Source organism: Aspergillus terreus, genomic scaffold, assembly GCF_000149615.1.
Source record: "Aspergillus terreus NIH2624 scaffold_3 genomic scaffold, whole genome shotgun sequence".
Lineage (NCBI taxonomy): Eukaryota > Fungi > Ascomycota > Eurotiomycetes > Eurotiales > Aspergillaceae > Aspergillus > Aspergillus terreus.
The window spans coordinates 1,694,642-1,716,892 of NT_165926.1; the positions used below are offsets into that span (position 1 = coordinate 1,694,642).

A 22,251-nucleotide genomic window follows, 5' to 3' on the forward strand; every position below is an offset into this window, starting at 1 on the left:
GACGCTTATACACCTAACAGCCCTTTTTCATTATTATTAACAAAGACTGCAGGTTAGGAACTAGATCATTCTATGAGTTCGTCGAAGGGCCGATGTTGTTCGCAAAGGATACCCGATCGAGTATGCTTTGCAGACTAACCGAGCATGTGGAGTTCTCCAGTTTTCTGGGATTCTCGTGGGGATTTACATACTCCGCAGTGTCCATGGATGTGTTCGATCTCGCATGTGTGATCCACATTGATGGATACAATTCCATGTGATTATGATGATGATGCTCACGAACTAAACAGGTATGCTGGTGTCTTGGAGTCCCTCAATGGCTGCTCGGACTAGCGCGGGTAAACATACGACACACCCCATGATCAGCCGTATCCCCGAGATGACTGACAACACAAGTAATCGATGCCACACGATCACTAATCTGCAAACAGCGCTGATCCCGAGAACGTTGGGGTCGAACTAGACCGTCTCAGACATAGCTCGACAACGGAGCTTCACATGCTGGATGCCAGATATCAGTCTTAAACGGCGGGGTGGCCACCAACGATGTCTCTCGTTGCCAGGATAAACCATTCAGTCTCTATACATCCATTTTTTGCCGCATCCTTTCTTACAACTGAAGATGCCGCCCCCTCCTCGCAACCCGAAGGACTCGATGAAGTCCACATGGCGTTCGTGGGACCACACCAAGTGGAATGGAGGCCACTGGTTCCTCGACATCCTCAATGTGCACCACGTGGATCTCGACAAAAGTGTCCCAGTCCATCCAAAGACCGACAAAGTGCCTCATGCAAAGGAATGGCACTTTCATCGTTACGTGATCATCTACGCCGGTATCCCGCTGCTCCTCCACCAGCTCTACGTCCAGTACACCGGTTCCAACCTCCCCCCATGGCTAGCCTTTTGGTTCTACAGCATGGCCCTGCAAGCCATTGCGATCCACGAAGTCCACATCCTCCGCCGTCTGGGCCACCGCTACGGGTTCTTCGACGGCGACAAGCACCCCCGGGACGGTGTACCGGACGTTGGGGTAGGGACGACAGTGCAGTCCCTCTTGAGCGTGGTCATCCTCCGTCCGCTATTCACCGTCTTCTTCGCCTACCGCCCAGATGAAGCGCCATCATCCATCCGATGGGGGTGGCTCGTCTTTGAAACCGGCGTGTATGCCCTGGTGCTGGACTTTTGGTACTACCTGTTCCACCGGTCCGTGCACGAGTCCGATCGCCTGTGGCAGTTCCATCGCACCCACCACCTGACCAAACATCCGAACCCGCTTCTGACCGCATACGCGGACCGCGTGCAGGAGTTTTTCGACATTGTCGGGGTTCCCATGATGACGTACGGCACTATGAAGCTGCTTGGATTCCCGCTGGGATTCTATGAGTGGTGGGTGTGCCAGGAGTATGTCGTCTTTACGGAGATCCTGGGCCACAGTGGTCTGCGCATTGCAGTCACCGCAGTGAACCCGTGGACATGGCTGTTGAAACTCTTTGGCATGGAATTGATGCTCGAGGATCACGATCTTCACCATCGTAAGGGCTGGAAGTCGAGTTATAACTATGGGAAGCAGACCCGCGTTTGGGATCGTCTGTTCGGCACATGCCTGCCTCGTCTGGAGGCACGCGCGGATAATATCGACTATGTCAATACCGCTGAGCTGCCGCTGATCTGACTTGGAGGAGAGAGATATCGTCTGCCTCATGTTTAGAAGATTTCGGCAACGACTGCACCCTGGTATGGTTTTTCAATGTTCGTAACATCATTCAATAGATCTTCCTTGTAGTTCATATGCGAAATCCTGTATCACAGGTTACTGGATCAGTAGCAAGAGACTCACACGGCAGCGTTTTCAGTCAACCAAGCTTAATCCGGACCGAACGGTATGTGGAACTATTGACTTCCCGCGCAAGCCGAAGAATGCAACAAACTGTAGATCCACAACTCCACTCCACTGGCTCTGTGTCGACTAATGCAAGCGCAAGGTTGTGCTCTCCGTCGGGCTGGACTCCATGACGAATACAAAAGACGCCGTAGTTCGGGTATAGATCCACAGTTACATTTCCTTTCGTGGGATTCGATATGCCCGAGATGTCCGAAGCTACGCACGCATTGGATAGATGACGTTGGATGATGAGCAGTATATCCCAGCATGCGCTTTAAAGCTGACATCATATCTCTCGGGTCTGGGAGTAGGTCACTCAGTAGCCGGGTCGCTGCGTTTACAGGACTATCGCTCTAACGCCATCTCGTCAGCATGGTCTTTTACAACCTCGCCTTCTTCCGTGGAGACCACTGGGATAGCGGCGGCGGCCGAGACAATCGCTACTTGATCATAGCAGCCAACCGCGGAGTGGCCGATTATCTCTTTCGTCTCCTCCAAGAACGGTCAGACCCTGTCAATCGCAAAGCCGACTTCCATGAGCTCAAACGCATGTCGCCGCAGATGTGGTCGTGGTGCGGCGAAAGTGACCGGGCGCTGTACAACTTCATCGAGAACGTCAATCTCGGCAAAGCCAATCTTCCGCACGACGTGTCCAGGCGGATCCGAGGGCAGGTGTTCTTCCAGGGCCTCGGTAACTGGGACAACTCGGCCAGAATCTATCCTATCCTGCCCGATCTCGATGTGGCCGACCACATCCACGGCAAGATCTTCTGCATCCGGAACAAGCGCGTTCCCCAGCGATTCTGGTCCAGCGATACCAAGGGTGCGATTGTGATCTCGACCATCAAGCGGGCCAAGTTTCGAATTGAAATCAAAGGAAAGCCCAACGTCGAAAATCCGCTCATGGTGCCCTGGGATGACGTCCAGCTCAAGCTCATGAGACAGGCCAGTGACCAGGACCAGGCGCACGGAGAGTACCCGATTACGATGAAGGATGATGGGTCCTTGGCGGCTAAGACTGGATATGTTCGCAATCCTTTCTACTTCAAACTGGGAGATCTATTCACTGGCCGATTTGGGATTGCGGTGCAGGAAAAGGAAGGCGCGAAAGAGTCGAACGAGCAGGAGACCCTGGTTCCTGTCGTTTGTGACGAACTGTTTGAAGGAGGCGAGGTGTGGGAGCTGTGTTAGATTGCCGTTGATGATGTAGGCCTGAATCAATACGTTTGGCTTCCAGACTCCATACCACTCATTGTAGTTCAAAAGTATGCAACGCAAGGAACGTAAGAAGCTGCTATTAACATCGTTTTATTCCAAAATCATACACCACGACATGCCATTAGCAATCGACTCCCGGCCCAACACAATATTCAACACCAGAACTTGACTGTGGCATCTGGAACCCACGACTGCTGCCACTGACGGTGGAGTTTGTCATGGCTGGTAGATCACAGCAATGTAGCAACATACTACTTGCCAGCTGTTTGAGAAACAGACACAGCCATTCTCTCAGTCTTAGCCACACCCAACTCAACCCCAGCGCTCCAAAGAGATCGCCAATAGTTGAGCCCCCTTTGTTCGAAGAGGCCTCTCCCTTACCTCTAGATCCTGCGCAGCACGAGAAAAGCATCCAGAACATGAGAAGAACCTGCATCGCCATCAAGAGGTTCATAATATCCGTGCGCGTGCAGTTTGAGATCAGTTGATTCCCAGTGGAACAAACCCTATGTCTCCAGCAGCAGATTCTTCCTCTCATGCGGCACCAACAGGAGCGAAATCTATCTGCCACACAGGGTATGGAGGAGGTGCTATGGGAGTGGCAGGTGTGGCCGCAACACCGTCACTTGCTTTTGGTGGTGGACTTCAGCTCGTTGAACGCCTCGGCGAAGATGTCCGCGTAGCTGCGCGTATCGCCTTTCGCCTTCTTCTCGTCTGCTATCTTTGAAGCAACCCGGATCAACTCGGCATCAGAGGTGCCCTGCAATTCACCCGCATCAGTCTGGCTCCGAAGCACGATTGTCCTGTGTTAGATCGATCGGACGTCTCTACTTACACATCCTGAACCGTGACATCCGCAGCAATGGTGGTGACAGTTCCCTCCGCTCGACTGGTGTTTGTTCGTTTCCGAAGTACTGCTGTTGCCTCCGGTTGTGTTGTTATCTAGACGCTGATTAGTTCGGGCACCTCGCACAGCGCAGCTATGTTCTTACTGCTTCCTTTGTTGTTGGTGGTATTTGTGTTTGCAGCAGAATTGTCGCCAGCTAGACTTCCGTTAGCCTTCGAAAACTTCAAATGCCTCGCTTGAACGACTTACTATTGTTCGATGGCTTGACATTGGAGTTTCCGCTTGTGTTCCCCGAGCCTTTTGTCTCTGAAGCTTTCCCGCAAGTGCAGTCACAGCCAAGTCTACCGGCACCTCCAAAGATTAGCACAAGTGTGACGCTTTCTTTGGGTGCCTGCGCCCTACCCTCGAGTGTTCGAGTATCCTGCCGCATCCATCGGAGGGATGATGGGCTGGGGAGCCTGGGCTTCTTCGACGATATACTTCTGCTCGAACTGCTTGAACTCCTGGCTCTCTGCAATGGTAAATGGGTTCGGAGTGTCGGGGAGAGTGAAGAACTGGGAGCCGTGGCCTGTGGCAGTCATTAGCCATCATCAGAACAAGGAGAGTGGGTTCCTGCACGGTGACTTACGCTTGACAGCTGCTCCATAGGTATCCTGCAACTTCTGAATGTACTGATTTGCAACGGAGGCATTGGCGAACGTGTAGAGGAACCGCTTGGTCAGCCCGCCGACCTTCTGGACGCCATAAGCGTAGAAGACTCCGGACGAGACAGTCTTTTTCTGCGCCTCCTGCTTGAACTTCTGGACCGAATCCTTCTTAGAAAGCTCTTCGATCTCCTCTTTGCTTGCATGGTTCAGGCCGGACTGTTTCAGGATATCCTCCTGGCTCATCTTGTCTAATTCTTCGTCACTAGTCCCCTTGTCCTTCTTCATCTTCTCCCTCGCCAGGAGGTTAATCAGAGCATTGTTGTCATCCCTGCCCAGGCCAATGACCTCCTAAACCGCCATCAGCGCCTTGTTACGCGGGATGTGAGGGGAGGATGGCACTTACGCCCTTGTGGTTCGTGTTCAGGCCGGCAACCCCCTTGATAATATCTAATTGTCCGGGTGGAAGGGCGGACTCAGTGGCGTTACTGCTCTGGGTTGCGTTTGATGCTATGCCCCCGGCCCCAGTAGATGATGTTGTGTTTGTCACATTTGAAGCAAGCCCGGTGGGATTACCTGCTCCCGAGGTCGCGCCCGTGGCCGTGTCTGTGATGTTGCTGGTAAGACCGGACATTTTGCTCTAAGCGGCGTTTCACGGCGTTCGCTGGTTCGCTTTGTATGTAGTAGGTGTGAAGTGTAGATGAGTAGAAAGGATGCGGATGTATAGGATAGTCTGTCTACCTTCCACGGATGGCATGTGCCTTCACAGCGGAGATTGAACCAGACTAAGAATGACTTCTAATCTTCCGGCCATGTCTATGATGATTCACTGTCACGCAGCTAACCAGCGGCCTCCTAGGGATGATCGACGCCAACGGTAATGTCACGGTCCACGAGTCAGCAGCCATGAGAAGCTGCCTTCGGGCAAGCCATGTCGCGTGGACTAAAAAATCAGAAAAAGAGGAATAAAATGAAAGAAAAGAAAATATTACGGTTACATAAGTCCTTCTGCACCGATGGTTACAGAAGAATGAGGGTCCAGGTAGGACTGGACGACTGGACTCGGGAATGTCGACCACGCATTCCAAGACATGTCTCCACATGCCTCTGCATCCATTACGTCTCATAGAGCATTTGGCAGTCAGTGACTAGCTGAGTCAAGGCCTAACAAGGAAGTCGCGCATAGCAGGAGACGGACGCGAGTGGGTTTCAGCAGATCATGGCGATCATCGTCTAGTTCCGCCCCATTTCCGGCACTTTCATGACCTGTTGAGGTCGCATGTAGCACCTCGAAGACGAATAGCTACTCGTTCACGTCATTACTACTAACTTATGGGTGCCTTTCAACTCGGATTCAGAAGGATACAGGCGATTACTACCTAACGATGCGCCGTAAGCTCCAGTGCAGCTGCTACATGCGAGGTATGGTCCCCCGGGACACCTCATGCAGACTCCACCATAGGATACCAGCTGCGAAGCGATATACTGGTCATCGATTGATGGCGGCGTGCTACACTATTCAGGAACGGAGGAAGCCCGAGAACAAGACTGGAATCCAGGGCACTTAAACGCATATCAACAAACGATCACTTTCCGCTCGCCGCCCAGTCCCACGTTCGTTGTCGTCTCAAAATACACCAACCAACATGATGAGGGCAATTCTTGTGCTCTGGACGTTGCTCGTGACGCTTGCCATGGGGCAAATGCAGTCCGGTGCGCAATCCGGTGTGCAGTCCGGTCCCCCGACTGGAAAGTGCTATCGGAAAGAATATTGCCGGGCCCCCAATGACAAACGACTATCCAGCGAGAAAGATCCGAGCAATTCACAGAAATGTGAATTGTATGTCGCGACATACGATCACGAAGGAAAGATTATATCGGAAAGTTGCCATACCAAGTACGAGGGCTGGGGCTGCGATTGCAGTAAATGCTGTTCCTGTTCAAACACGACCAAACCGGATACTGGGGATAAGGACCCTGACAAGAAGAAGCCCGACAATGGGGGGAACAAAGATCCTGACAAGAAAAAGCCCGACAACGGAGGGAATAAGGATCCTGATGAGAAGAAGCCCGATAATGGGGGGAACAAAGATCCGGACAAGAAGCCAGATGATAAGAAACCCAATAAACTGCAAAACAGTAAGTGCAATTGCCAGACAAATTTGAACGAGCCTCCGGACTGACACAGCTGCCGTCATAGCCGACACGCACGTCTCAGCCTGCCTGTGTCAGGGCGATCAAAAGCCCGTAATGCAGGAGCTGGAGAATCCATGCAGGTGTTCCTGCCCTGCGATGCATGGAGCAACACAAAAGTACAATGGTCGCACCTACATGCTCAATTGCAAGCAAGCATACAGATCCGAAGATGTCGCCAAGAAGACAGGCCTTAAAAGCCTTAGCGACTGCGGAAATGAATGTTCTACGTGGCCCAAATGTGTCGCTGTTAACTTTTATCTCGAAGAAGACGGAAGCTCTCGGTGTATTCTACATACTGCACGAGGTGAGCCGGTGGATGAATCATCTTCGAGTTTTGGGGGCTCTCTGGTTCAGGTTTGAGGACGTTGAGTTGGGAGCTGAATCAGCACAGTCGGTGATTTTCTAATCGATGGACGTGACTTTTCACTGTAGTACATCCTACAGACTCCTCCTTAACCGTGTCTTGTTCACAACAGCGTATGTTATTGCATATAGGGTCATGATTTAGACTTGGACCTCTCAGCTCATGCACATAACCTCTGTACCCCCAAAAGCCGCATCGATGAGCAGATTACCATCTATCCTCTCATGGAGCTCGTATCGGACGACGGACCGATTGGCAGTCTGGTTCAAATCGCCCTCCATTCTTTGACTAGAGGGAGTGAGCATGCATCACGATGACGTTAGTGAAATCGGGTTGAGTATACGTCTAGCAAGTGATATAGTCTATCTGGGAAATGCAACATTGAGATTGGACCATAAGAGATGTATGTAAGAGACTGACTTGACTATGGCATCATCGACATGGTTCAGCTCGTGATGATAACGGTAGCATGGATTTGGAGCTCCACAAAGCGGAGAGCACGGCGAAGAGAAGGCCAAAAGTGAGAGGATAGATGAGGACTGCTTCCCTCCGAACTGCTGATACAGTTTGAGCCAATGTGCTGACGTGAACGAGAGATCTATGTAACGTCTGGACGGAGAAGAGAACGAGCAAGGCCCATGGTTGTATCTTGAGCCAGAGTCATGCCATCATAAGCTAGGAGCAGACGCTATATCCGGTTAAGGCCAAGGGAAGCGTGGAGGTGGCCGGAAAGCATTGAACGTGCATTTGCCTTTTCAATGGTCGTACCACAAACAAGCACTCAGCTTGACATCCCCCATCTTGTTTGAACACCTACAACCGATCCGCACCAACATCAACAACAGAGCGTACGATTCCTAGCTGAAAGACAAACGTGATCGACCGACCCATTCCGGATATGCTGATACGAATACGGACCCTCGTTGCCATTGCAATATGCATATTTCTGATCTCTACATCAATCGTTCACGCTCAATCCAACCCGTTTGACGATCAAAGAGTGCAAGCCTCAAAGGACCATGTCCAAAAGCCGGAGGAGCAGGCCAATCGCAATCCTTTTGAGGATCAAACAGTGAAGAAGAACAAGGACAATCAAGCTGAACAGCCAAAGGAGCAGTCTGGCGGCAATCCTTTTGATGATCAAGTTGTGCTCAGCAGCAATGACTCGGGTGAGAAACAGAAGGGAAAGCCCAATGGAAATCCTTTCGAGGATCAGAGGGTGAAACCCTTGTCGCAGGACTCGAAGCCTAGCAACCGCGATCCCTCTGACCAGAAGGAAAAGGGGAAGCCAAACAGTAATCCCTTTGAGGATCAGCGGGTGAAGCCTTCCACAGGTGATTCCAAGCCCAGCTGCAGCGACGAAGAAAGGAAGAAGAGACAGGACGAAGAAGACAGACAAAGGAAGGAGAAACGGGACAAGGAGGACGAAGAAAGGAAAAAGAAGTGGGATAAGGAAGACGATGAGAGACGGAAAAGGCTGGAGAGAGAAGACGAAGAAAGGAAGAAGAGACAAGACGAAGGGGACAGAGAAAGGAAGGAGAAATGGGACAAGGAGGACGAGGAGAGACGACAAAGGCTGGAGAAAGAAGATGAAGACCGGAGGCAGAGACTGGACGAGGCCGACAGAGAAAGGAAGAAGAAGTGGGATAAAGAAGATGAGGAACGATTGAAGAAGTGGAAGGAAGCAGATCAGGAGAGAATGAACTCCCTGAAGGATCCGGCGTGTTTATGCAGTGGTTCGTGTTGTACAGTGTACAGTGATACTTTCTAGTTTGCGACTGAAGTCGTATTCGCGGGTTTCCTAATGTGGAATGTATATGTCTATCCGCTCTATGTGGTCCGTAAATGAACACACTAAAGAGGCATAGCCAGTCTTATGGCATAGAAATAACCAAAACATGGCTCGCACTTCTCCCTATTATGCTCAAGAGAGCGCTTTCTCCTATGCATCGGTGGCCTGAGATGGAATCGCAATATCCGAGACTGATGCGGATTCCGCGGAGACCGAGGAGAGCATGCAGGCCAAGACCATCCATATAAATATCGAAGCATAAGCAGCATATCTGTAGAGGTAGATTACTGCACTTATTATCATTTTCCAGTCCAATTGAGCCAAAAACTACGGAAGATGACGAATATCACCTTCATCCCGCATCCCTTCTACCCTCCTACGATCCAACTGCCGCACTACGTGACAAATGCGAGCCAGGTTCTCTCGTTGATCTCTCAATTCGCATTTCTCTGGGCTGCAGTGATAGGCATAGCTTTTCTAGTCATTCGCAATGTACGGCCTACGGCGAGTCGATCCGACCAGCTCGCCTTTGTCTGGATGTGTTTGAGTAAGTCCTCGGAGCGGTCGACAGACAACTACCTAGGTACTGATGCGGATGCCCTCTACAGCCGGATTCGTCCATCTCTTCTTCGAAGCCTACTTTGTCGTCCACCATAGATCCCTGGCAGGGTCGCAGGAGCTATTCGGCCAGCTCTGGAAAGAATACTCGCTCTCCGACTCGCGGTATCTGACCTCGGATTCATTCCTCGTCTCTATGGAGGCTATCACGGCGGTATGTGCATCCTGAATTCAGCCACTGTCGACTAGAGTGATAACCCTGGACAGTTCTGCTGGGGCCCCCTCGCCTTCTTCATCGCATACTGCATTGCCGTCCAGCACCCCGCCCGCCACGCCTTGCAGTTGATCATGTCGCTGGGCCAGGTCTACGGAGACGTCTTGTACTACGCCACGAGCATGTTCGGCGACTGGTTCCACGGGGTGTCGTTCTGTCGGCCGGAGGGGTATTACTTCTGGTTCTACTACTTCTTCTTCAATGCCATTTGGATGGTGATTGGGTCGTGTGCGTATCCCTCTGCTCTGAATTGAAGAGTCGCGGGGTTGGTGCTTACTCACTTCTACAGATTATGTGTATCAGAGCGCCACGGAGATTACGCGCGCGTTCAAGAGGATCGCCGAGTTGGACCGGGGAGTGAAGGGGAAATAGCGTTCATAATGGTATGCTCGGACCGCGTGGGGGTTGATCAATTGATACAAGGCAATACATCATAACGCCGGCTGGTTTATTATATCAGGGATCTTCGGACGGATGCTGTCACCCTGCCACTCCACATATCCTGCAGCGAGTTAACCGCATCAGGCTATCAAGGCCGCGGCGGGATTCTAAAGGTCGACGGCATTTATCCTTGAGGTATGCTCAATCAGGATATCCGATAGTGATTAATAGAATCACTACGAAACCAATATCCGCGAAAACAGTACGATCATACATCATGCTTTTATTTAACTATCTATCCACGAACATATATCATCATGAAAACGTGACCAGCATCGCATTACACAATGACCTTGTGGGTGGCAGGAGCCTCCTCGGGCTCGCCGAAGATGTTGATATCCCACCGGGGCTTGTTCGCCACGAGAGGAGTGTTGTAGCGGCGGCGCTCCTTGCCCAGCTCAGAGATCTTGGCGACCTCGTCGGCAGTGAGCTCGATCTCCTTGAAGTTCTCGACGATACGAGAGGGCGTGACGGACTTGGGAATGACGCTGTGGCCACCGACCTGGGACCAGGCGAGGATGACCTGGGCGGGGGTGACCTCGGTGCCGAGACGCTTGGAGGCGGACTCGGCGACCTCCTTGACCTCAGGACGGGTGACGAGGAGGGGAACGCCGATCATGTTGTTACCGAAGGCGGAGTAGGCGGTGATGTGGATGCCCTTCTTGGCGCAGTAGTCGACGAGCTCAGGGCTCTGGAGGACGGGGTGACGCTCGATCTGGTTCACGGCGGGGGTGACGCCGGTGGCGTTGATGAGGGCCTCGAGCTGGAGGGTGTTAGATGTGGCTGATAGTGCGCAAGAGTCCAGGGAGACGTACGTGCTCGATCGTGTGGTTGGACACACCGATGGTGCGGGCCTTGGTCTTGGGGAGCTTGGTCATGGCCTTCCAGGTGTCGACGATGGAGATGCTGTCGTCAATGTCGCAGTCACCGCCCTCGACGTTGCTGCCGGCCTTGAGGGGGAAGAGCTCCTTGCCGGTCTTGAAGGCGACGGGCCAGTGGACGAGGTACAGGTCAAGGTAGTCGAGCTCGAGCTCGGCAAGACACTCGTCGAGGGCCTTCTCAACGACATCGGGGTGGTGCTGGCTGTTCCAGAGCTTGGAGGTCTGATGGGATTAGGAGCTGCTCCATTGGTTCGGGAGGAGGGATCATGAACATACGATGAAGAGGTCCTCACGCTTGAGGCCGGGGACGTCCTTGTAGGCACGCTTGATGCCCTCGGCGACCTCGCGCTGGTTCTGGTAGATGGTAGCGAGATCCTGTCGGTCCGTTAGATGAGGTTCTGGAGGAAGGGACAAGACTGATACGGACCAGGTGGCGGTAACCAGCCTTCAGAGCCTGATAGACAGCCTCACCGACCTGGCCGGGGGCAGACTGCCAGGTACCGAAGCCCAGCTGGCTAGTTTGGGTTAGTTTTGGTCACCATGAATGTTATGCGGTGATGAGGGACATACGGGATCTGAGCACCGGAGTTCAGGGTAACCTTCTTGCCGAGAGACATTGTGATGGGAGGATTGAGTCTAGATTATGGGTGAGAAGGGAACGAGGAGAAGAGGTATGCAGAGGGTATATGAAGGAAGGAGGAGAGAAGAGGGAAGGAGGTGGAATTTAACGGAGTGGTACAGAGTGGTCGAAACCTTGGGTTCTCCGGCGGGGGAGGGAGGCAGAGGATGAGCTAATCAGGGTCAAAGAGCGCCATTATTATTAATATTCAGGTACCTGAAGCAGGAGAACAATATTGTTAGGTGACAATAACAGTGCTACCGTAGTTGTTGGAGATGCTACCCCGCCAGAACCCCTCGGTGGGGCAGCGTGGGATTGTACAGATTCAGGAGAGTTGACATGAGAGATAGAAGCATACCAAGATCTTATTTAGATATAAAGAGACAGATTGAGAGAGCTTTACAGAGTTAGTGAAGTCTACCATCTTCCCTCAGTGTAAACGTATCTCTGTACACGATGTTGTTGACGGAGTAAATAGACCAGTGGTGATGACGTCGACATCGGCAGACATTCCTCCGACGGGGTTGCTGACTCAGCCACCGGGAATTTACCCGACTTTTCTCGGATAATTCTCTTTTTCCGCCGCCAGCCCAATCACGCCGTCGGTTTCCCCCGGTTAATTCGGCTGCTGATGGTCCATCATTGCGGCCTCTTTTCATGCCCCTGTCTCTTCCCCGGACCCGTGTTGGTTCGCTCGGCGTCTGTCATGCTTGCCACTCGTCGGTCGGCACTGTACCCCAGGTCTAGCTGCGGGAGAAACATTTAGCGGTCCGGAGAGTTTCCAGGTCGTCTCAGACGCCGAGGTTAGTGTATCTGACTGGGGATAGTGTGGGTATTCTAGATTCTTCCCTGGAGATTGATGGATTACGAAGCAGGGTAGTATCAACAGCCATGAGAAGTGACACATTGTGGATTTGGGGGTGTGCTCCGGTAGCAGATGGTCCTAGATACCAAGTGGTAGTTATATCTGTCGCACATCATACCCCTGACTGTCTGGCGTTAGCGTAGTTACCTAGGTAGTACTTAATCTGCTGATTCTACACATGTTTGACAATCCCTTGCATACATCACTTCAGCATAGATAAGGTTAGGTCTGTCCTGGGGAGGCAATCACTACTCCGTACTCCGTACTACATGTATGTACCCATAACACGCCTATCTCTCCGTTCTACACCTAATCACTATTACCAATCCTAGAATTGAACAGAACACGCCCAGGAAATGATCATTTGCGATTAGAAATCATTCACGCGCTTTCGACAGGAACATCCTTGAGATCCAGTCAATCGACGCTTCTTATTGGTCGGATCGCCTGCCTTTCCCAATCGGGTCATCACGATTCCATCGGATGGAGGAACATGAGTGCATTCAAACCATGATAAAATCCCTCGGGGGTCCTCGCTTCAACGACACCACACAATCATCAATCATTTCAGACACTCATCACTGATGGCGTCCAAGCCTTGCATAGACCTTGCGACTGGCTTCCCCGCCAACAGCCTCCTCCCAGCGGAACCGTTGAAAGAGGCGGCAACGTTAGCCCTCTCCAACCCGGTAGTCTGGGAGGATGGAATGGTTTATGGCGCCGATCCTGGATATTTCCCTCTTCGAGAGAATATCGCCAAATGGCTGGCAGAGTTCTACGCCCCGCAGCATGAGGTTTCCGCGGACCGCATTTGCATCACTGGCGGTGCCAGTCAGAACTTGGCTTGTATCTTGCAGGTGTTCACTGATCCGATCAAGACACGGAAGATCTGGGTGGTCGAGCCCTCCTACTATCTTGCATTCCGCATCTTCGAGGATGCAGGTTTCCATGGGCGGTTCTATGGGGTCCCAGAGGATATGGAGGGAGTGGATATTGCTTTCTTGGAGAGGGCTCTAGAGGCGGATGAGAAAGCTTTCCGTGCTTCTCAAACCACGAACCAACCTGTGAGTATCTTTCAAGAGTCGTGCGGATGGGAAATCTGACTTGGTCTGGCAGGAGTTTAAACCCCCGTATCCCTACCGCAAGAGCTATTCCCATGTCATCTACTGTGTACCAACTTTTGCAAACCCCTCGGGCGCCGTCATGACTCGCGCTCGACGGGAAGCGCTTCTTCGACTGGCACGGAAGTATGATGCCCTAATCATCAGCGATGATGTGTATGATTTTGTCCATTGGGATGCAGATTCGTCGGCTGAGCCTACCACCGGCCGCGCCAGCCTGAAAGCCATCCAACCCCGCTTCGTTGATCTTGATATGATTTTGGATGGCGGTCCTCAAGACGAATTCGGAAACTGTGTCAGCAACGGCAGTTTTAGTAAGATCCTTGGACCGGGCTGTCGTGTCGGCTGGGCTGAGGGGACTCCAAAGTTCACCTATGGCCTGTCCCAAGCGTACGTTATCTCCCTTCAGATCGCGATCTGTCTGAGGCCATGCTTATTTGTGTCTAGTGGTTCCACTCGCTCAGGAGGAGCTCCCTCGCATCTCATGTCCACCTTTGTGAATGAGCTTCTCATCAAGGACTTTGTCTCAACCAACATCGCCTCGAACCTCCTTCCAACCTACAAGCGCCGGTATTCTATCCTAGAATCCGCTGTCCGTACACATCTCCTGCCTCTTGGTGTCACCTTCAGCCCTGTACAAAACTCGAGATCCTCAGCAGGAGGGTTCTTTCTCTGGCTGCAGCTACCCTCGCCTCTGACAGCAGCGCAGGTGTCTGAAGCTGCAGCGAGGGAGGAGAATCTTCGCTTTGGAATGGGACAATTGTCTGCACTTCCCGAAGGCAATGAGCGATGTGGCGGATATGAGGACATGATCCGGTTATGTTTCTCAAGAATTGACGAGGACCGCCTGACGGAGGGAGTGATTCGACTGGCGGCTGTTTTGAGAAAGTTGCAGCCTTAGATTCCTTCCTTGACTGCCCAGTGTTGATGGCGTTCTTGTACACATTCAACAACATGTGCGATAGGTCGGATTGGTGACTTTTTCCCAAACAGGAAGGCGACGAAGTGGCATAGCCCCACAGTAGCTGTATCCAGCCAATCAGTCGGGCTTCAGTGCCAATACCAAGCCTTGGGGCGCTCCAGACGCAGTGATGATTGGGTGCCATCATGCAGATCTGCGCCAGGATTAGGTTTAGGACGGGGCGATTCTTATTAACGTAAAATTATTAAATCTCTTTTTTTGATTGATTTGATCATCATGCATATCAGGTTCCAAGATTCTTTGCTGGCAATTCCTTCACCTCACAACACCTCATCCGCTCCAAGCCACCGCATCATGACTTTGACTGACAACGCATGCTCTCCATGATACCTGCACGTCTGGATTAGGCTGCCTTTTTCCCGCGACATCTCTCCATCTCCCCTCTTCCCCTTTTCTGCTCCAGGTCAACTCCTGACGTAGCTCCGCCTCCATGCCGATACGGCGGGCGTTCCGTTGGCCTGCCCGCCGAACCGCCGGATTAGGATTCCTGGCCCTGATCTTCGCCACGATTACTTCCATTCTCCTGCTTCTGAACGGCTCTTTCGACCCAATCCTCAGTATGTCCGCACGCCGTCGCGACGGGCGCGTATGATATCATGGCTTACACACAACCCCAGAGTACGACTCGACCCACGACCAGGTCATTCGCAACCTATCGGCCATCACCAACACATACCGCAATGACCGCGACATCGGGCTTGTGCTGGCCACGCCCAAGTTCGAGGATCTCCACTGGGTGCTCGACTACTGTACTCATCACCCGTGCGTTTCACTGTCCCACCCACTACTCCAGACCTCGTCTCCCGCGACAACTACTGACCTGCGCACCTTCCAGCGACACCACCCCCTTCATCTACATGATCGACGAAGACCCTGACCCCAGACTCCTCACCCCGCGCACCATCCGCGGCCGCGAAACCGCCGCCTACCTGTCCTACATCGTCGACTACTACGACCGGCTCCCGCCCTACTCCATCTTCGTCCACGCCAACATCGACCAGTGGCACAACGACCTCTTCGGCCCGCATACCACCCCGGCGCTGGAGAACCTGCGCCTCGAGGCCGTCGACGCGCGCGGCTACGTCAACCTCCGCTGCCAGCACAACCCGGGCTGTCCGACGAGCGTGCACCCGTGGGAGCCGACGCAGTACGACATCGAAAAGGACGACATCCGCGCCTTCTTCCCGCAGGTGTACCAGACGCTGTTTAACGTCGGCCCCGAGAAGGTGCCCGACCACATCGGCAATGTGTGCTGCGGGCAGTTCGCCGTGAGTCGGGCGCGCATTCGGGAGCGGCCGCTGGCGGACTACGAGCGCATGTTGCAGTGGGCCGCGGAGACGGAGCTGACGGACAGTTTTGGGGTGGGGTGGGTGTTTGAGAAGGTGTGGCATATTATTTTCGGGATGGAGGAGATATAGTAGGTTCCTCTGCGTATTACCTGCGTGTTTGCGAGTGCAAAGGCTAATTAAGCAGCTGTCCCCGGTTCGAACAATGCCGGTGTGATACATATGGTTGGTGTGGGCCGTTGGCGTCGGGCGAGACACTGCAGGCAGTGCGAGTCCAGAGCCCAAAGAAATAGAGTATTTCAGGGTTTGGAGTGTTGGTCCTTCTGTTGTACATTACCACGGTGATAGACAGGGTGTATCGGATATTGGATTAGCTCCGAGGCTAACTAGCAGTGAACCAAGGTTGCATCGACTAGGTGTATATCAGACATTATCACTACTTCTACTTATCGCTATCATTTGTATGAGTAGTACAAAATGCATCACACGCTGTTGAGATCACCTTTTTATACCCCATAAACCGCAGAGACGATCTATTGTTGAGCCATGCCCAGTCGGCATCAGCGTCAACATGCTCACCACTCTTGTTCAGAGCATCAAAATCACGGAGCTGACCGGACCTGCGCCTTGTAGAAATCTCAGAGGTAAGAGCGTATAGGCGAGCATGAGCGCGATATTGGACGTCTAACAGCACCGACGGGTATCCAGCGACATCGAGCCGCTCAAAGGCGGAGATACACCACATCTGGTGGGCAGAGTTGCATGTAGGCTCCCACTATGACAACTCTATTGGCGCTGGGGAGAGTATAAAGTGCGTACAACAGTTATTCAGGGTGTCTGAAAAAGCTCGCCTCGTCGAGGATGTCGACTGGATTATTGCTGTCCATGTCATTCCTCGCGAGAGCTGGCCGGCATCTGATGCGGGAAACAGCCGGCAAAGTAACGCCATTTGGAAAATGGGAGCTAGTAGCATTTGACGACAAGATCAGTACGTTCCGTGAGGATGGGAACTGGTTTGAATGCAAATCGAGCCTTGTCCCATAGCTTCTGAGCGTCTGCAGAACGGGTCAAGGCGGCTTTGTCCCTGTGCCTTCAGGCCCTGTAACCACCGCTTTCCAGCATTCAATCTCTTGTAACAAGAAGAGTCCAAGATTGGGCCAAAGCAGTTACCGTCTCTTCTTGCCATCTATAGTACCTAAAGAAAAGGGAGATATGTGGGCTATCTTTATCGGTTCCTTCCTGTCAGAGGACACTTTCCATTGTCTCTACCATGATATATTAGCTGGACGTGTTGAAGGACAGAGGGGAACAAGTGACCTGTGTTGGCCATTGAAAGCTGGAAAGTCTTGGAGCTGATACCAGAGCTCGGTCAGCGCACTAGGCCTCCTGAATATTGCGTGGACGATTCATTGAAGATCATGACTTGGATATTCTCTCACCCACGCAATGATCTGGGATGCTTCCTGCATCTTGACAGCAGGCGATGCTGCTCTTCGACTGTGCGCTTGCTTCTGGCAGAGATATTGAAGGTGTTGTCAATGCAGCAATGTCGGACAGCCTGAGAGAAGACTTTCATATCACACCATCCGTATATTAGGTGACTGGGCACACTGGTGGAGTAGTGATCATTTTGGTCAATAATAACCAATGATCCTTCTTCAAGGTCAATATCTAGTACTGTCAACAGGTTGTTGAACCCGGGAGGTATGGGCGACACTTTCAGGGTTTTTATACCTCTTCGAACAGCCTCGAATCACTCATATTGCTGAAGTTAGTGAAAGACTTAGAGAAGCGACAGGAAGTTACTTGAAGGAAGTAGATGGAATAAGGAAGAATGTGAATGAGATGTTATTCACTTCAAGTATCACTGGACTAAAAGGGTAAAACCATCCATGGCTTACTTGGCGGCCCTCAAAGCGGGGCAAGTTTCTTCCTGCAAGTCAACTTCCATCTACACGTTCGACTCCATCGACCGTCCCTCTCCATTTCCATCCTGTATCAAACGACAAGCTTCTACCATGGCCTGCGACGCTGATTCCTGCTGTGGACAACGCAAGGAGATACCGTCCGGGGTTCATCCACAGGAAGAGGAATCGGACATCCCCAGCTGCTGCAAAGATAAGCCCTCTCCTTGCTGCGATGTCTCTTGCCTGGATCGCATCGCCCTCCGCGGATGCAACCAAGGACGGACTCCATCCACTTCTGAAGGGGGATCCTCGAGTAAGTTCACCTCGACTCGCGACTTCAGCCCAGGTTGCATTAACACCCGTAGCTCCGAACCGTGGCTGTCAAAGTCCCAATGGTGAGCCATGCGACAAACACCGTCTCTCGGCGCGTGCCAAATACGCAGCCAGGCTCGAAGCGCTGGGCTGCATTTGCCGTGCTTTGATAGCCCTCGGACAGGAATCCTGCTGCGCATCGCCAACACGCGCCTCCCTTGTTAAAGAGCGTCGCTCTGTCGACTCGTCCCGGTCTGTTCGCGCTTCGCTCGGCTCTTGCTGCGCAGAGGCTAGTCGGGAGTCAGGGGGACACCGCAGCGCTAGTCGAAGGGGTAAAGGAGAGGCGTGCTCCAGCGGCTGTTGCAGTTCTTTGGAGCGTCCTAAAGTCGCTAAGCAGTGTGCTCCGACTAGCAAGGAAGTTGCCAACTCTGAAGGCTGCTGCAGTAAGGCGGAAATTGATTTCATTATCCAAGCAGCACGCCTCTGTTACAAAGAGCGACATCAGCGATACCGCGGCTTGCTCCAAGGGCTGTTGTGGTTCGTTGGAGCGTCCTAAAGCCGCCAGGCAGTGTGCTCCGACTGGCAAGGATGCCAAATCTGGAGGCTGCTGCAGTCCTGAGAAGTCTGGCTTGGTCAAACCGCACAGTCCCGCTACAAAGAGTGAAGCCAGCGATACCAAAACCTGCTCCAAGGGCTGTTGCGGTAAGCCGAATGTCGACCAGGCTCCGAATGACGGGCAATCCTCGTTGAAGAAGATAAACTCTGGCCATTGCGGCTCAATCGATTCATCCTGTGCTCCCAAGGCGGCTCCCTGTGCGTCCGCTGAAGAAAAGCGAGACAATCTCGATACGTGCTCGACCGGCTGTTGTAGCAAGGCAGAAGAGTCGTCTGATGCCTTGACAAGACCGAAGCGTGATAGCTGTTCAGCTGGTTGCTGCGGTAAACCGGTACCATCTAAAGACAAATCTAGCGACCTCATTGAGGTGGTCCCGGTCTCCCCTTCCCCGGACCTCGAAAAAGGACTCTCTGGCAAGGAACATGTCGTTTTGAGTATATCTGGAATGACTTGTACCGGATGTGAAACAAAGCTCCAGCGAACTCTGGGCACTTTGCAATCCGTCCAGAACCTCAAAACCAGCTTGGTGCTTTCTCGAGCAGAATTCGATCTCGACGTTAGGATCCAGTCGGTCGATCAAGTGTTCAAGCACTTGGAAAAGACAACCGAGTTCAAGTATGAACGGATCACAGATCGGGGATCTCGCGTCGATGTTATCGTTTCCAACGCCACCGAGTTCATGAAGCAAGACTGGCCTCGCGGTGTGACCGAGATGACTCCCGTTGACAATGAAACAGTCACTGTCGCCTTCGATGCTAAGGTCACCGGTGCGAGAGATCTGGTTGAGCGTGGCTGGGACAGACCGCTTAGCCTGGCTACTCGACCTGATCCAACGCTGCACGCTGGGAGCAAACATGTGCGCCATATGGGGTGGATGACCATTCTATCCATTATCCTAACCGTGCCCGTCTTAGTCCTAGCTTGGGCTCCGCTTCCAGAGAGGAAAATCACCTATGGCTCTGTATCGCTGGCGCTGGCGACGATTGTGCAGGTTGTCATTGCTGGTCCCTTCTATCCAAAGGCTGTGAAAGCCTTGGTATTTTCAAGGATAATCGAAATGGACCTGCTTATTGTACTGAGCACGAGCGCAGCCTACATCTTCTCGGTGGTCTCATTTGGCTATCTCGTCACGGGCCAGCCACTTTCTACTGGTGAATTCTTCGAGACCAGCACGCTACTTGTTACTCTGATCATGGTGGGCCGGTACGTGGCCGCACTGGCTCGTCAGAAAGCTGTCGAATCTATTTCGGTTCGGTCACTGCAGACGCCTACAGCTATTCTTGTGGACGACTCTGGGACCGATGAAAAAGAGATCGATGTCAGGCTCCTCCAGTATGGGGACGTCTTCAAGGTTCTGCCAGACTCGCGGATTCCTACCGACGGTACAGTCATTGCAGGATCGTCCGAGGTCAATGAGTCAATGATCACCGGAGAGTCGATACCGGTAGACAAGACGCCTGGGTCTGCCGTTATCGCGGGATCCGTGAATGGTTCTGGAGTGTTGGTCGTCCGGTTGACCCGTCTCCCGGTTGATAACACCGTCTCTGTGATTGCAGGGATGGTCGACCAGGCAAAGCTCTCCAAAGTAAAGATCCAGGACATCGCAGACCGCGTGGCAAGCTACTTCGTCCCAGTGGTAGTCGCTCTGACCATCATCACATTCGTAATCTGGATTGCCGTGGGCATTGCAGTGCGCAACCAGTCTGGTTCTCGCGCTACCACAGAGGCAATCACCTATGCTATCACCGTATTGATCGTCTCCTGTCCGTGCGCCATCGGCCTGGCCGTACCCATGGTCATCGTCATTGCCAGCGGCGTCGCCGCCGAGCGAGGCGTCGTCTTCAAAGCCGCGGACAGCATCGAAGTCGCCTACAAGGCCTCCCACGTCGTATTCGACAAGACCGGGACCATGACCCAAGGCAAGCTGACCGTTGCTGTGGAACACATCGACACCACGAGGAATTCCATGTCTCTCCTCTTGGGTCTGATCGGGAGCAACAAGCACCCAATCTCGGCTGCCGTGGCCGCGCATCTCAAAGCCAAAGGCATATCGGCGTCTATCGTCACCGACGCAAAGGTGCTCACCGGCAAGGGTCTCGAAAGCTCAGCATCGGGCTATATCCTCCGTGCAGGAAACTCACGATGGCTTAACCTCTCGTCCAATCCGCAAGTCCAATCCGTCCTCGAACAAGGCTACACAGCATTCTGTTTCACGGTCAACGACACCCTCGCCGCGGTCTTCGGCCTGGAAGACTCCCTCCGCCCCGACGCCATCGACGCCGTCACCAAGCTCCAAGAGCGTCGGATAGCCGTACATCTTCTCTCCGGCGACGACGAAGGCAGCGTGCACGCCACCGCACGCCAGCTCGGGATCGCAGCGCAGAACGTCCGCTCGCGCTGCACTCCCGCCGACAAGCAAGCCTACATCCAAGCTCTCATGACGCCAGCACAGCAACCCGTGCACACGAAGAGTCCGACAACTATCTTCGTCGGCGACGGCACCAACGACGCCGTCGCCCTCGCCACCGCCACGATCGGCGTGCACATGAATGAGGACACCGGCAGCGACGTGGCTAAGTCCGCCGCGGATGTCGTGCTTATGCGGCCCAGCGTGCGCGGCATTCTGACCATGATCAGTATCAGCGAGAAGGCGGTGCGACGGATCAAGTTTAATTTCGGGTGGAGCTTTGTGTATAACCTGTTCGCGGTGTTGCTTGGCGCCGGCGCGTTTGTGAATGCGCGGATTCCGCCTGAATATGCCGGGTTGGGGGAGCTGGTTAGTGTTTTGCCTGTTATTTTTGCGGCGGTGCTGTTGCGATGGGCGAAGGTCTAGTGCAAGCTCCATACGGCAAGTTATAGGATTTTTATCCTAGGTGCAGCTGTGTGGATGGGATATAGGGCCATTGTGATTACGTTCATTCAGTCGTTTAGCTAGGTACTAGAACATGGTATCATCGGTCGTCGCACGTCACTTATCACAGTCAATCCACCACCGGCCAACTATCAACTCCGGTTGATCGGCTGCTGATGCGCACTGACTGCGCCAGCATCCAACTCGTAAATCGCATTCGGCCGGTCCGGCTCAGCCGGCACCTCGTGCACATGCCCGCTATCCAGCATGGGCACGTCCGTCTCCGACGGCCGCCGAAGGGGGATCGGATGCAGAAACAGGGACGCCTCGTCCGGGTTGTGCGGCAGCATCGACGACCGGTCGCCGGCCATCAGCGCCGCAGGGACCGGCGGCGACGTCGACGTCGTTCCTGTTTCCATTCCGGACAGCCGGTTCTGCAGCGACTGAGGCGGGGATAAGGGCTTGCGCGCCACGTTCTTGTCGGAGAGAATTTCGCCCTGTTCTGGCGGCTGGGTGTTGGGTCCTTCTGGGGGCGCGGCCATCGGGGGCTTTTCGGTGTCCTTGCTGGTGTTGTTGGTCGTGGTGGGCGCCGGCA

The 22,251-nt window shown here is 53.1% G+C and overlaps 9 protein-coding genes across 9 annotated transcripts; 7 read left to right on the top strand and 2 right to left on the bottom strand.

Annotated features, from left to right (window-relative positions):
• Positions 1-622: 622 nt before the first annotated feature.
• Positions 623-1,672, top strand: ATEG_02499 (sterol desaturase family protein; the record flags this gene model as incomplete). The annotated part of the gene is made up of 1 exon (XM_001211677.1): positions 623-1,672. The coding sequence occupies one exon, from the start codon at positions 623-625 to the stop codon at positions 1,670-1,672; it is 1,050 nt and encodes a 349-aa protein (XP_001211677.1).
• Positions 1,673-2,254: 582 nt separating this feature from the next.
• ATEG_02500 (uncharacterized protein) lies at positions 2,255-3,073 on the top strand (the record flags this gene model as incomplete). Its single annotated transcript, XM_001211678.1, has 1 exon — positions 2,255-3,073. The coding sequence occupies one exon, from the start codon at positions 2,255-2,257 to the stop codon at positions 3,071-3,073; it is 819 nt and encodes a 272-aa protein (XP_001211678.1).
• Positions 3,074-3,722: 649 nt separating this feature from the next.
• Positions 3,723-5,225, bottom strand: ATEG_02501 (uncharacterized protein; the record flags this gene model as incomplete). Its single annotated transcript, XM_001211679.1, has 7 exons — positions 3,723-3,860; positions 3,936-4,042; positions 4,093-4,143; positions 4,197-4,288; positions 4,350-4,515; positions 4,576-4,942; positions 4,998-5,225. The coding sequence occupies 7 exons, from the start codon at positions 5,223-5,225 to the stop codon at positions 3,723-3,725; spliced, it is 1,149 nt and encodes a 382-aa protein (XP_001211679.1).
• A 1,012-nt stretch (positions 5,226-6,237) lies between these two features.
• Positions 6,238-7,147, top strand: ATEG_02502 (uncharacterized protein; the record flags this gene model as incomplete). Its single annotated transcript, XM_001211680.1, has 2 exons — positions 6,238-6,730; positions 6,780-7,147. The coding sequence occupies 2 exons, from the start codon at positions 6,238-6,240 to the stop codon at positions 7,145-7,147; spliced, it is 861 nt and encodes a 286-aa protein (XP_001211680.1).
• Positions 7,148-8,049: 902 nt separating this feature from the next.
• On the top strand, positions 8,050-8,922 carry ATEG_02503 (uncharacterized protein; the record flags this gene model as incomplete). The annotated part of the gene is made up of 1 exon (XM_001211681.1): positions 8,050-8,922. The coding sequence occupies one exon, from the start codon at positions 8,050-8,052 to the stop codon at positions 8,920-8,922; it is 873 nt and encodes a 290-aa protein (XP_001211681.1).
• Positions 8,923-10,496: 1,574 nt separating this feature from the next.
• akr1 (putative aldehyde reductase (AKR1)) lies at positions 10,497-11,714 on the bottom strand (the record flags this gene model as incomplete). Its single annotated transcript, XM_001211682.1, has 5 exons — positions 10,497-10,979; positions 11,032-11,319; positions 11,374-11,472; positions 11,525-11,612; positions 11,668-11,714. 5 exons carry the CDS (start codon positions 11,712-11,714, stop codon positions 10,497-10,499), a joined length of 1,005 nt encoding a protein of 334 aa, XP_001211682.1.
• Positions 11,715-13,165: 1,451 nt separating this feature from the next.
• On the top strand, positions 13,166-14,603 carry ATEG_02505 (aminotransferase-like domain-containing protein; the record flags this gene model as incomplete). The annotated part of the gene is made up of 2 exons (XM_001211683.1): positions 13,166-13,645; positions 13,698-14,603. 2 exons carry the CDS (start codon positions 13,166-13,168, stop codon positions 14,601-14,603), a joined length of 1,386 nt encoding a protein of 461 aa, XP_001211683.1.
• Positions 14,604-15,114: 511 nt separating this feature from the next.
• Positions 15,115-16,102, top strand: ATEG_02506 (DUF3431 domain-containing protein; the record flags this gene model as incomplete). The annotated part of the gene is made up of 3 exons (XM_001211684.1): positions 15,115-15,241; positions 15,302-15,446; positions 15,520-16,102. The coding sequence occupies 3 exons, from the start codon at positions 15,115-15,117 to the stop codon at positions 16,100-16,102; spliced, it is 855 nt and encodes a 284-aa protein (XP_001211684.1).
• A 1,886-nt stretch (positions 16,103-17,988) lies between these two features.
• On the top strand, positions 17,989-21,638 carry ATEG_02507 (cation-transporting P-type ATPase PCA1; the record flags this gene model as incomplete). Its single annotated transcript, XM_001211685.1, has 2 exons — positions 17,989-18,272; positions 18,374-21,638. 2 exons carry the CDS (start codon positions 17,989-17,991, stop codon positions 21,636-21,638), a joined length of 3,549 nt encoding a protein of 1,182 aa, XP_001211685.1.
• Between the last annotated feature and the right edge of the window lie 613 nt (positions 21,639-22,251).